We start from the raw sequence: 12,555 nt of genomic DNA, 5'->3' as shown, positions 1-12,555 counted from the left end.
CAATTGCGACTTTATATCTCAGAATTCTGACTTTATATCACGCAATTGCGACTTTATATCTCAGAATTCTGACTTTATATCACGCAATTGCGACTTTATATCTCAGAATTCTGACTTTATATCACGCAATTGCGACTTTATATCTCAGAATTCTGACTTTATAACTCGCAATTGCGACTTTATATCTCAGAATTCTGACTTTATATCACGCAATTGCGACTTTATATCTCAGAATTCTGACTTTATATCACGCAATTGCGACTTTATATCTCAGAATTCTGACTTTATATCACGCAATTGCGACTTTATATCTCAGAATTCTGACTTTATAACTCGCAATTGCGACTTTATATCTCAGAATTCTGACTTTATAACTCGCAATTGCGACTTTATATCTCAGAATTCTGACTTTATATCACGCAATTGCGACTTTATATCTCAGAATTCTGACTTTATATCACGCAATTGCGACTTTATATCTCAGAATTCTGACTTTATATCACGCAATTGCGACTTTATATCTCAGAATTCTGACTTTATAACTCGCAATTGCGACTTTATATCTCAGAATTCTGACTTTATAACTCGCAATTGCGACTATATATCTCAGAATTCTGACTTTATATCACGCAATTGCGACTTTATATCTCAGAATTCTGACTTTATAACTCGCAATTGCGACTTTATATCTCAGAATTCTGACTTTATAACTCGCAATTGTGAGATATAAACTCGCAATTGCGAGTTAAAAAGTCAGAATTCTGAGATAATGTCGCAATTCATCTTTTTTTTTTTTTAGTGGCTTTTTTTTTTTTTTTTTTTTTTAGTGGCGGAAACGGGCTTCAATACAAATCATACTCCGTAGTTTGTGGTTTAAAATGTAGCCTATGTGTTAAGGATGAAAATGAAAACACCCCCCTTAGCAAATGATGTCATCCTCTTCTCTTCTTCTACTTCTCCTCTGTACCTGCACCGCTCAGCACGACCGTCATCCAGCGCGAAACACACGCAGAGTGAGAACCCGATATGTAGGCTAGTGTTGTGAATCAACTAAGTTGCTCCAAAGCTGTGTCTCACACTTCTTTCCTTTTACCTAGAGTTGTTCCGATTCCGAAACCATATCGGTGAGTACTGGAAAATATCCCCCCTGGGTGATGCTACTCCTCAAACCACCAACAGAGCATATAAAATACCAAAAATATAAATCTTTTTTTAAAACATCGCCAAGTAAAACGCTCTCTTTACGACCACAACAAACGGGACACTTTTCAGACGCGCGTTCCGACCTCGCCTCAGCGCCAGTCGCAAGTTAAACGAGGGAGCTTCAGTTGAACAACAGTGAACTGCGGTTGAGATGTTGTCAGGCTATGTCGGTAAAACTCAGAAAAATGAACACGACTGTCCAATCAGCCGTTATAGCTACTGTGCTCGCGGCGCGCTCTTAAGAATTGCATGCGCAAATGCGCCTGCGCGTGCTGCATAATTACTTTATTATAGCTTAAATAAAGCGCAAAAGAAACTGCGAGCAATGATGGTCGTTGTTCTGTTGTAAGTGAAGTCATGAAATTGCCAAACATGCGATTAAAGCTGCCTCAAAACTGTGCAGGCATGTATTTGTTGACATGGTTTTAAAGCTATTGTTATCCAATTTGTTGGCCTTAAAACGTCTTAAAATGCACATATGTACACCAGGGAAATCTAAATTTTCTCGGGGGAGCATGCCCCCGAACCCCCTAGGAAACTACATTTTCTGACCTCGGTAATTAAAACCCGGCGTGCGGCCCGGCTTATTCTATCTAATGAAATCTGAGGTAAACGTGTATTTCTCCAAGTGTGCACACTTTTGGACTAAAAGTTTGTGTGTATGCACTGTGATCAAAAATAAATGGGACCAAACACAATTGAATTTGTGTCTCGTTATTCAATTAATAACTAGGCTAAAAAAAAAAAGAAAAAAAATCTGGATTTTGGAGTTAGTTGAATCAATGTTAAAATGATAAAGTTATTTTTCAATAGACATATTTTTTGTTTTTGTGTGAAAAGGGGTGGGTGGTGGCAGTGGGGCTCATTGGGTGCTCAGCACCCCTAAAGCTCTGACCCTAGAATCGCCCCTGACATATCCTTTGATTTTTTTTAAGAACTGAACTCAATTGACTAAAGGTTAAAATAAAGCATCCAACTGAAGCCCAAAAATGCAAGCAGAAGATCATAGAAAATAGTGCTAAATTACCACAAAAGGGGGGAAAATGTATCACTGTTGTTTCCATCGCCATTTGTAGGTAGCCAACAGCAAGCTTTGATGCGCTATGTTAGCCTGTTAGCGGACGTGAGCCGAGACAAATAAATATGTGTTCGGTCTTTGCTGAGACGTTGTTGTTGTTGTTGTTGTTGTTGTTGTTATTATTATTATTATTATTGTATATTGTCCAAACGTATTTACCCCATCGCCAGCTCTGCTCAGCTACCGGAATGTCTGAAGTTATTTTCTAAATGTAGCTATCCAATAAGTCTAGAGTTATTTCTTTATTCTTGTACTTTAAATACAAATTTATTTTAGGCCTATATCATTTGATGCACCGATCGAAAATTTGCGGCCGAAACAGCAATTTTACGCGCTTGTCTAAAAGGGAACCTTGTATTGGTCTATAGCCTACGAAAATTTGTGTCTAATTTAGACCAACTAAAATATATTGTTAGACCAAAAATATCTTAGCAATTAATTAAGTAATAAAGACATGTATTTAAGAAATTTGATAAAAGCAGAAAGACGTCTAGGCCTATTGCTTATTCAAAGGCTGCGGAAACATGGGTTCGTTTGTTACGCAATCCATTCCACACCCGACGTTTTGGTTTTCTTCCTAATTATTAAATATAGACAATTGGCTGATGAAACATTGATTGAAATTAAGATACAATTTCTACTAAACGAAATTCACTTTAAAGAAAGACTTACTATAAAACACAACTTAATGAAGTGGTCAAACTGTCTGACCCGCTGCATGTCTCTCGACATTGCGCATCCGTCATGCTATTCACTTTTCATAATAGGTGAAATTTTTAAAAAATAATATAAGGCTATAGCTCAATATTTAAATATAAATATTAAGCTAAATTGGCTACATTTTTATCCCTCTGGCCCAAGAACGCGCCGGCGCGTTCTGATGGATTTTTTTCCTCATGACAGCTGAAACAACTTAAAATAGGCTTTAGATTAGTGCAAAACTACAAATGGTCTACTTTTATTTGTGTACGCTCACAATAACAACAAAACCTTGTATTTTTGTAAAATAAAATAAATACAAAACAGGGTGCGCTTTCAGCTGTCTCTCTGCGAGAATCTTTCTGAAACGTTTCAAAAATTAACTTAAACTCGGCGAATAATTGTAGCTAAAAGAAAGAAACATTCGATAAGAAATTCGTAGGTCTGTGTAAAATAAGAGGCGATCTATCCGCTGAAAGACTTTGCGCATCAAAACGCTCGGAGAGCGCAAAGGATTCTGTAGAGTGTTTGCTTTTTTGTGTGTGGTAGTCAGTTGATAAAAAGAATAAACAAGTTAATCCTCAAAAGTTTTTATATTAAGATGTATATAAAGTTATTTTTTCTCAAAATACAGCATATAGCTGATATATAGAATAGAGCATAGCATAGGCCAATAACTGATAGAGTTGTTCCTTTAAAGTATGTTTTTCTCAGTTCTTTTACTATATATTTTTTTTTTTACTGCGAGGCATGAAATTTTCTTGTATAATTTCTTTTCTTCAATTAGCGATGCTTATAGGCCAGTGTTTAAACTGAGATGTGTTGGCCATTACATTTACTTTATTGAGCATAGGCTACTGTTGTTAAATAAAATATGTACCTCGGGGGCTATAACGGATGTTTGTGAATTATTGCTGTGAAGGATCCTCCTGCTATTTCTAAAATCGGAGCAGTGGCATTTTTGCCTCCACGTTCGTAAATTAGCCTAAATATATATTCCTGCCTGGATTTTAGTCTGCGATATCAAAATCACTAAACATTATATAGCATATTGATGGCTAGCCAGGCCCCTTCAATATATCCAATAGACATCACTGCTTGTGGGAGGGGCCCCATCTCATTCTTTGCGGGGGGTACTTGCGGTACGCCACTGAAACTAATATATGCATATTATGAAATTCTGAGTTTATTATTTAAACCAGCATATGAAGACATGTACAAAAGTCTGAGTCGAGTGAAAAAGCCTTTGTTTGGCTTCTTTCTTATCATTGTGTAATAAATATGAACATTGAACATACATTAAAATGTACTGCACAAGTACACCTTTCATGAAATATTTCTTTCAATGCATTCCTGAAGTTCTTGATACTATGCATTTTGTTATAAAATGAGATGGATGTTTTATTGTGCAACAGTCTCAGAGGTCTGTACATCAGGCAGATTGTGTAGCTGACGTCCTTTGCTTCAGGAGCTGCTCTTTGCGAGTGTTCTGGTAGGTGGTCATGCACTCCTTAAACTTCTGAACCTCAGTCTGACACTTCCTCCAGTCCTGATGCTCAGCCATACAGTCCTGCAGAGCGTAGTGCAGTTCAGCACAGCCTGTCCTGGAGATCATCCCATCCACTGGATCATCCTCCTCCTCACTCCTGCTCCGGTCATGAGGGGATGGAGAAGGAGCCGATGCCATACTGTCAAAAAATATCATTTAAAGATGTGTGTGTGTAGGTGTGTGTGTGTGTGTGTGCAATTATATAAATCAAAGAAAATGTATGTAAACAAACCGCTCGTAAATATCAGTACGTTATTCGATTTTCTTTCACGTTCGAGTGTAGAAAAACTCTTAAAGGTGTAATATTTAAATAAACGTACCTTTGTCGTTTGTAATGATATCAAGAGTTTACTTCAAGAAGGTTTTATAACTTTTCTAGCCGGACACATTTCATATCACGAACAGGAAACGTGTTACATTTTTAAAGGTCCGAGTCCATTCATCGACGTAAGTAAAATGACAGTACATGTAATTACAATCTTTATCCACAAGATGGCAATGTTATATTAGACAATTGCAATGGGCTTAAGCGCTTGTTCAAGACACATTTAGGAAATCAAGTCAAAATAGTTTTTCTACATATTTCATGCATATGATTTATTTATTTTTCTCAGCTAGCATGTGTTAGGGGACCTTTCAAATGAACAAATGCTGTTTAGAGAGCCAGCAGTTTCGACCTTGGTGGAGTGGCACCAGCTTTGTAGACCAAGCAGCTTTCGATTTTCATCAGAGACATAGGCCTATCTACTGTAAGATACCGGGTAAAGACAGTTTTAAACAGTGCAGTTATTAAAAAGAAAGACTTTATGTTAGAAACTTTAAGAAAGTTTTATGTGTGTGACATAAAAATACAGAATAAGGTTGCTGAGGAATTGAGTAACATGGACAATCAAAAGCCAGTTTTAATCAGATGAACACTGCACTCACATTATTGACAGCTTTTTTTCACACGTGTAAACATTTTGTGAATATAAAACATTGTTATCATACTTACTATATATTATTTCTGCCCATTCTTAAATTATTTATGAACTTCAAGAATTTGCATTATTTAAAGTAGCTAACAAAACCTGGCTGCATACAGTATAGAAATCTTCACGATGAGAGAAAACATGGAGATGTGCTCTCTAATGGTGCAAGTTAATCAAGCAAATTTATTTTTTACAAGTTACCTGTAGAGCAAATGTAGAATTGGAGATTTAAATCTATTGAAAACAATGCATTTTAAAATAAAAACCAAATAATTCTTGAAGCATCACAGAAAGCCTCCAATATAACATCAATAACATGAATTATCTCACTTGAATCACTATTATGTTTTATATTATTGTGTATTTTTTAGAGGATGAACAGACAGTCTGTGGGTTAACAAAGAATAAATCCTGCTTCTTACCTCTTTAGTTTTCAATGAGTAAATTATGGGATTCACGCAGGGTGTGATGAGGGACGACAAAGACAAGCACACTGTTCTTACATTTGGGTTTATAATAATTCCAGAAAATCCAAGATTGAAGATAATAAAAATTGGAATGAAGAATATGGCCACTAACATGAGGTGTTCGGTGCACGTGGCCAGTGCCTTATAACGGCTCTGATTATTCTTCATTCTGAATACAGCGATCAATATACCCATGTAAGTAAAGAAAATAAAGGACAAAGGTACAACAATGAAGAGTATAGTTAAAGCAGTGGCAAAATTCCACTGGTGCGTCGTATCGCTGCAAGCAAGTCTTAAAACAGGAGCATTATCGCAAAAATAGCTGTTGACCTTAAGAGAGCCACAAAATGAGAGGGTCGGGATGGATGAAGCGCCGTAGAGTTCTGTAATAAGAACAAAGATCCAAGCTGTAACAATTATGTAAGCCATTCTGGTGTTTGTGTTTATAGACTCCTGTCTTAAAGGTAAGCAGATCGCAATGAATCTGTCGTAAGAGAGAATGCATATGGACAATGACTCAAGGGGTAAAAAAACATAGTAAATGTACATTTGCACAAGGCACAGTTTGAATGGCACAAAATTGTCTAGAACAAGGTAAGTCTTTATCATGCTAGGCACAAGAGAAGTGCTGAGAACAAGATCAACCAAAGCCAGATTACCAACAGCTATGAACTTTGGGACATGCAGTCGGTGGTCATAGAAAATGATAGTGATCAGAAAGACATTGCATATGACTGTGATCACATAAAGCACAGTGAGGAACATGACATAGATATTATTGTATGGCATTGAACTTAAGCCAACAATGTAAAATCCTGCAGGCTGTCTGATGGAGTTGTTGGGGGCAGGATTGCTGGCATTCTGCATGGCCGTCCTTCCTTTAGGGCACAACTTGATTGTGGTGTGCTTTGCTTTCAGTGGATGAGAAACCAGATACCTATGAGAAACAGTCACAAACAGCCAGTGCTTTAAAATGAACCTTTAGCATCTGTGTTATTTGATGGCATAAGCCTTTATCAAATTCAGCAACAAGAATGAAAACATAAACATAACGTTACAATGACTGTCTTTCATATACAGTACATACATGCAATAATGTTGTGGTGGTTTGTGGATCATGCAGACCGCACTGTTGTCTTCACTGCAGTTTTCGCCTTTGCTTCACAGTCCCGGATCACTGCGAATCCTGAATGTTAACTTGATAATCTTTTTTGGGAAATATATTGTCCAATTTGTCCTCCAGAGGTGTCATTAAAGAACCTCTGGTATGTAATAGTCTTGAGAGAAGAGACATTCATTAGTGGTTTTTGCTTCACTAATGTGAGATTATTGATGGTATAACTAATTGCCTTAAGTGTCACTAATTAGTCTGTTTTTGTGTTCATTTTTGTAACAACAATAAAATTTCCCATGTGGGATGATGCAAAGATGGCATTATGAAAAAAACTGAATATCAAAAACTTTAAATTTAAAATGACATGTGACACTGAAGACTGGAGTAATGATGTTGAAAATTCAGCTTTGCATCACAGGAATAAATTACATTTTGAAATATATTAAAATAGAAAACAGTTATTTTAAATTGTAATAATATTGTACAATATTACTTTTATTGCATATTTTATCAAATAAATGCAGCTTTAGTGAGCATATAAGACTTATTTCAAAAAAATGTTATACAGTGCCCTGCGAAAGTATTCAGACCACTTAATTTTTCCCCTTGTTATAATGCAGCCTTGCAAAATGCTAAAATATGTCAAAATATATTTTTTTTCAATCAACACTCCATGCTGTGATAACTTATTATTATTTAAAGTAAATATATAATAAACAATAATAATAAAAATAGAAATATCACATTGTGTATTTGAAGTATTTAGATCCTCAACTCAGTACTTGGTTTAAGCACCTTTGCCAGAGATTACAGCGTTGAGTCTTTATAATAAAGCTTATCGTCAGACCTCATTCAGATGCTTCCCACACCTCTGCAAGAATCGGTCTCCCTAGAGCAGCTGCAGATGGAGTCCAAGTGTGAGCCATTCCCAAACTGTTCCCACAATTTTTTGTGAGCATGAAATTGTCCAAAATGTCTTGGTATGCTAAAGCATTAAGAGTTATTTCACTGGAACTAAGTGGCCGAGCCCAACCCCTGAAAAACAACCCCACACCATAATCCTTCCTCCAACAAACTTTACACTTGGCACAATGCAGTCAGCCAAGTACCGTTCTCTAGCCAACCACCAAACCCAGACTCAGACATCAGATTGCCAGACAGAGAAGCAATCTGATTCGTACACCACTGCTTTGCATTGCACTTGGTGATGTAAGGCTTGGATGCAGCTGCTCGGCCATGGAAACCCATTCCATGAAGCTCTCTACGCACTGTTCTTAAGCTAATCTGAAGGCAACATGAAGTTTGAAGGTCTGTAGCTATTGATTCTGCAGAAAGTTGACAACTTCTGCGCACTGTGCGCCTCAGCATGCGCTAACCCTGCTTTGTGATTTTACGTGGCCTACCACTTAGTGTTGTTCCCAATTGCTTCCACTTTGTTATGATACCACAAACAGTTGACCGTGGAATATTTAGTAGTGAGGAAATTTCACAAATGGACATATTGCACAGGTGGCAGCCTATCACAGTACCACGCTTGAATTCACTGAGCTCCTGAGAGCGACCAATTCTTTCACAAATGTTTGTAGAAGCAGTCTGCATGTCTAGGTGCTTGATTTTATAAACCTGTGGCAATGCAAGTGATTGGAATACCTGAATTCAATGATTTGGAGGGGTGTCCCAATACTTTTGGCAATATAGTGTATATAATAATAATAATACATTTTATTTAAAGGCACCTTTCAAAACACTCAAGGACACCGTACAGTAGAATAATAATTATAAAACAAATCAAGACACAATACAACAAAGCAACAGCTATGTAACATACAATATTTAAAACTAACCAGAGAAAGCTAATTTAAATAAGTAAGTTTTAAGATGTGATTTAAAAATTACCAGACTATCACTTTCTTGTAGAGATTGTGGAAGAGAATTCCAGAGATGAGGAGCAGCACAGCTGAACGCCCTGGACCCCATAGTGACTAAACGAACAGAGGGTACAACAAGAGAGACAGAAGAGGAAGATCGAAGTGTACGCTTCGGGGTGTAGATGTGAAGCAGTTCGGAGAGATATGAGGGTGCAAGATTGTGAAGAGCTTTGAAAGTGAGAAGCAGAATCTTGTACTCTACCCGATATTTAACAGGAAGCCAATGTAGATGATAGAGAACAGGAGAAATATGCTCAATGGAAGAGGTTCTAGTAATTATACGGGCAGCTGAGTTCTGGACCAACTGAAGTTTATGAAGGAGTTTGTGAGGTAACCCAAATAAAAGAGAATTACAGTAATCAATGCGTGAAGTGACTAGAGCATGTACAAGAATGGCTGTGGAATTGGATGTGAGAAAAGGACGAAAACGGCTGATGTTCCGTAGGTGGAAATATGCAGACCGAGTAATATTGTTTACATGCGTTTCAAAAGACAAAGTACTATCAAGGATGACACCCAGACTCTTAACCTGAGAAGATGGAGAGATTATAGAATTATCAATGTTAATTGAAAAGCTATTGGATTTTGACAAATTGGATTTATTGCCAACAAGAAGAATCTCTGTTTAATCAGTATTCAACTTGATAAAATTGTGTGAAAACCAGGATTTAATCTCTTCTAAACAATCTGAGAGAGAGGAAGACAGAAGAGTAGAATTTGGCTTGGATGATATGTAGAGCTGGGTGTTGTACGCATAGCAATGAAAACTAATGCCATATTTCCTGAAAATATTACCAAGGGGTAGTAAGTAAATGATAAATAAAAGAGGGCCTAGAACAAAGCCTTGAGGGACACCTGTGGTCACAGATGAAGAGTATGACCTGAAATTTTTGAGCTGAGTGCGTCCGGAAAGATAGGATCTGAACCAGGTGAGAGGAACACCAGTGATACCTATAGAGAGTAATCTATCTAAGAGAACTTGATGGGAAATTGTATCAAAGGCTGCACTTAAATCAAGTAAGATAAGTATGGTTAAGAGTCCAGAATCAGCTGCCATCAGCAGATCATTAACGACTTTTACCATGGCAGTCTCTGTACTATGCAATGGCCGAAAACCAGACTGGAATTTTTCAAACAAGCTATTTTTTAAGAGGTGTGCATGTACCTGAGATGCAACAACCTTTTCCAAGATTTTTGAAAGAAAAGGTAGATTGGAGATTGGGCGAAAGTTGGAAAAATTATTAGGATCAGCACCTGGTTTCTTGAGTCTTGAAGGACAGCTTTGTCGGAAGACACAAGGCCAAACCCAGTAAGATAACAGTTCTAGACTGGGTTCGGGTCCAGAGAACCCACTGTAGCAACAAAATGGTATTGTTTTTGGTCCAAACCCCTCCAGGTGGATTGTCAGTTAGGGCCTGCCACATTCTTGTTGAGCTATAGCTTTTGCAGGCATGCTAGAAGACTGTGGAAAGTGCCACCTCCTTTCAACTCAAACAAGTGCCCACATGTGAGGGAGCCTAGTGGAGGAGCAACACAGAGCACGGCTTTTGCGCCACCATCACCGAGGCCATTGCAACCATGGACAGGCCGGGCGCTTCAAGGTTCCCCTGTCTGGGTGGTCCTGCAACCATCTCCACTGGCTGTGGGGCCTCAATCTCTATAGCTACTGCATGAGGAGAATCAGGATGGCCAAGAGGTACTACAATCAACAGTGTCTGAGGGTTTGCCGATTCAAGCAAGAGCTCGTCCTGCATTCCTAAAGGACTTTATCACTGACTTTCATGCTTAGGTGTTTAGTTTTTTCTTTTCTTCTTTTTTCTCTATCTATAGTTGAAGTGAGCACAGTTTATTTAGTTCTTTTAGGGAGGGAGGGAGGGAGGGAGGGAGGGAGGGAGGGAGGGAGGGGATGATGATTTGATCAACCCCTAGTTTTTGGGGGGTTATGATGGGGTTACGTTTTGTCTGCTGTGTGTGCATGCATTCTGTGTAAATGAGTGGCAAAGAACTAGTAAAGTGGTTATCTGTTTAGCTGTGTTACTTACCATAAAAAGTAAGGGAATTAGTTACTATTTTAGGTAGTAATGCAATATTATAATGCATTACTTTTAAAAGCAACTTTCCCCAACACTGTTTAGAACAAAATGTAGTCAGAAAATCTCATTGTAAATGCTTCCATCTCTGCCACATACTGTATAAAGAAATTACAACCCAAAGGGAGAAATACACACTCATAAACAACCTAATGACTCCCAAACTGTCTCTAAATAAAGATAACATTGACAAAGTGACTCATTTGTTTCTTATTAAGGCAATTCTGAGATAGAAACAAACCAGGTCTATTCTGTGGGAATGATTTCTGCCCTAATTATCTCATCTCATGAGGGTGAGAGGTCATGACCTTACCTCTTAACCTAAACTGCAATGTAAACATGTTTGTCCTCAGAGTGAGCTAACTGATCTCCCAAACTCAAAAAGACATCACAATACTCTCAAAACATAAATTAAAAAAAGAAGAGGAAGAAGAAAAAATTTGAGACAAAGCCATTGATTATTAACGAGAAGATTTATTTAGTTTAGGATCAGTAAATTTAAATGGTCAGCTTAGGTCACCCTAGATTTGGTATTAATTTGTTCATTAACACTGATCATTTTCATCAGATAGAGATGAGTTTATCTCTATTGAAATATTGAGAGTTGGCTGCAGTGATGTATGGCAAGATAAAAATCAGATGTGAATATTAACTACACCATGTTGCTTTAAATGACTCAAATGTATCATCTTCTGCCACCTGGATTTTGCTTTGATTGAAGCTCCAGGAAGACAGCCAACTGACAACAGCCTTCAATATCTGTCAAAGCCTTCAAATATCTCTTGTTTGAAAGCTGCTTTTGCCTCATGATTGCTGATTAAATTATTGCTTTGTCAACTGATATCCACATTCCTGTTATAAAAGACAAATATTTATATTTCATCATTTTGTCTGGGTTATTTAATGAGCAAAGTCAGGTATAATATAGCAAAGGGATATGAATATATTTGGATGTACACGTTGTATGTGTAAGATGCGTCCCATTTCAGAGGCTGCATTCAAAGGCGCGACAAAGGCTGTCCTAATTCAATAATTACTTTAAATGTGGCCTCCAAATCAAATGTGCATACTTCTTTCCATGAACCGCGACGGATAGAACTAGTAAACTATACTGTAGAACTAAATATCACAGCCTAGCTTATCCCAAGATTCATTGCGTGCCTGTGACGACTGGATTTTGTTAAAAGAAAATGCAAATTACATTTGAAATGTAAGTATTGGGTTATACCTTACTCAAATATCTAATGATATAAATGTAAAACCAAAAAAACTTGAAAGCTGTTTAAATGTTGACATCCTACCAAGATGCTCTTTTATAGATAGCTTATACTCTTTATCATTTACACAAACAGACCAAGGTGAACATATTTCAACAGGTTGTGAAACCTGTTTTGTTTTCAGACATTTTCTAAAAAGAGGAAGCTACAAGATCAATCAGGTTAAACAATCCCATTTC

At 37.3% G+C, this 12,555-nt stretch overlaps 2 protein-coding genes across 2 annotated transcripts; both read right to left on the bottom strand.

Annotated features, from left to right (window-relative positions):
- Positions 1 to 4,148: 4,148 nt before the first annotated feature.
- Positions 4,149 to 4,985, bottom strand: LOC125261109 (cytochrome c oxidase assembly factor 4 homolog, mitochondrial). The gene is made up of 2 exons (XM_048179682.1): positions 4,850 to 4,985; positions 4,149 to 4,668 (listed from the first exon to the last, which is right to left on the bottom strand). The coding sequence occupies exon 2, from the start codon at positions 4,665 to 4,667 to the stop codon at positions 4,413 to 4,415; it is 255 nt and encodes an 84-aa protein (XP_048035639.1). The 5' UTR covers position 4,668; positions 4,850 to 4,985; the 3' UTR covers positions 4,149 to 4,412.
- A 146-nt stretch (positions 4,986 to 5,131) lies between these two features.
- LOC125261100 (olfactory receptor 24-like) lies at positions 5,132 to 7,294 on the bottom strand. Its single transcript, XM_048179673.1, has 2 exons — positions 7,055 to 7,294; positions 5,132 to 6,904 (listed from the first exon to the last, which is right to left on the bottom strand). The coding sequence occupies exons 1-2, from the start codon at positions 7,084 to 7,086 to the stop codon at positions 5,854 to 5,856; spliced, it is 1,083 nt and encodes a 360-aa protein (XP_048035630.1). The 5' UTR covers positions 7,087 to 7,294; the 3' UTR covers positions 5,132 to 5,853.
- Positions 7,295 to 12,555: the final 5,261 nt, after the last annotated feature.

This window comes from Megalobrama amblycephala, linkage group LG2 (genome assembly GCF_018812025.1).
Source record: "Megalobrama amblycephala isolate DHTTF-2021 linkage group LG2, ASM1881202v1, whole genome shotgun sequence".
In the NCBI taxonomy this organism is placed as follows: Eukaryota; Metazoa; Chordata; class Actinopteri; order Cypriniformes; family Xenocyprididae; genus Megalobrama; species Megalobrama amblycephala.
The sequence above is the reverse complement of the archived record's forward strand: the minus strand, read 5'-3'. Positions and strand labels throughout refer to the sequence as shown.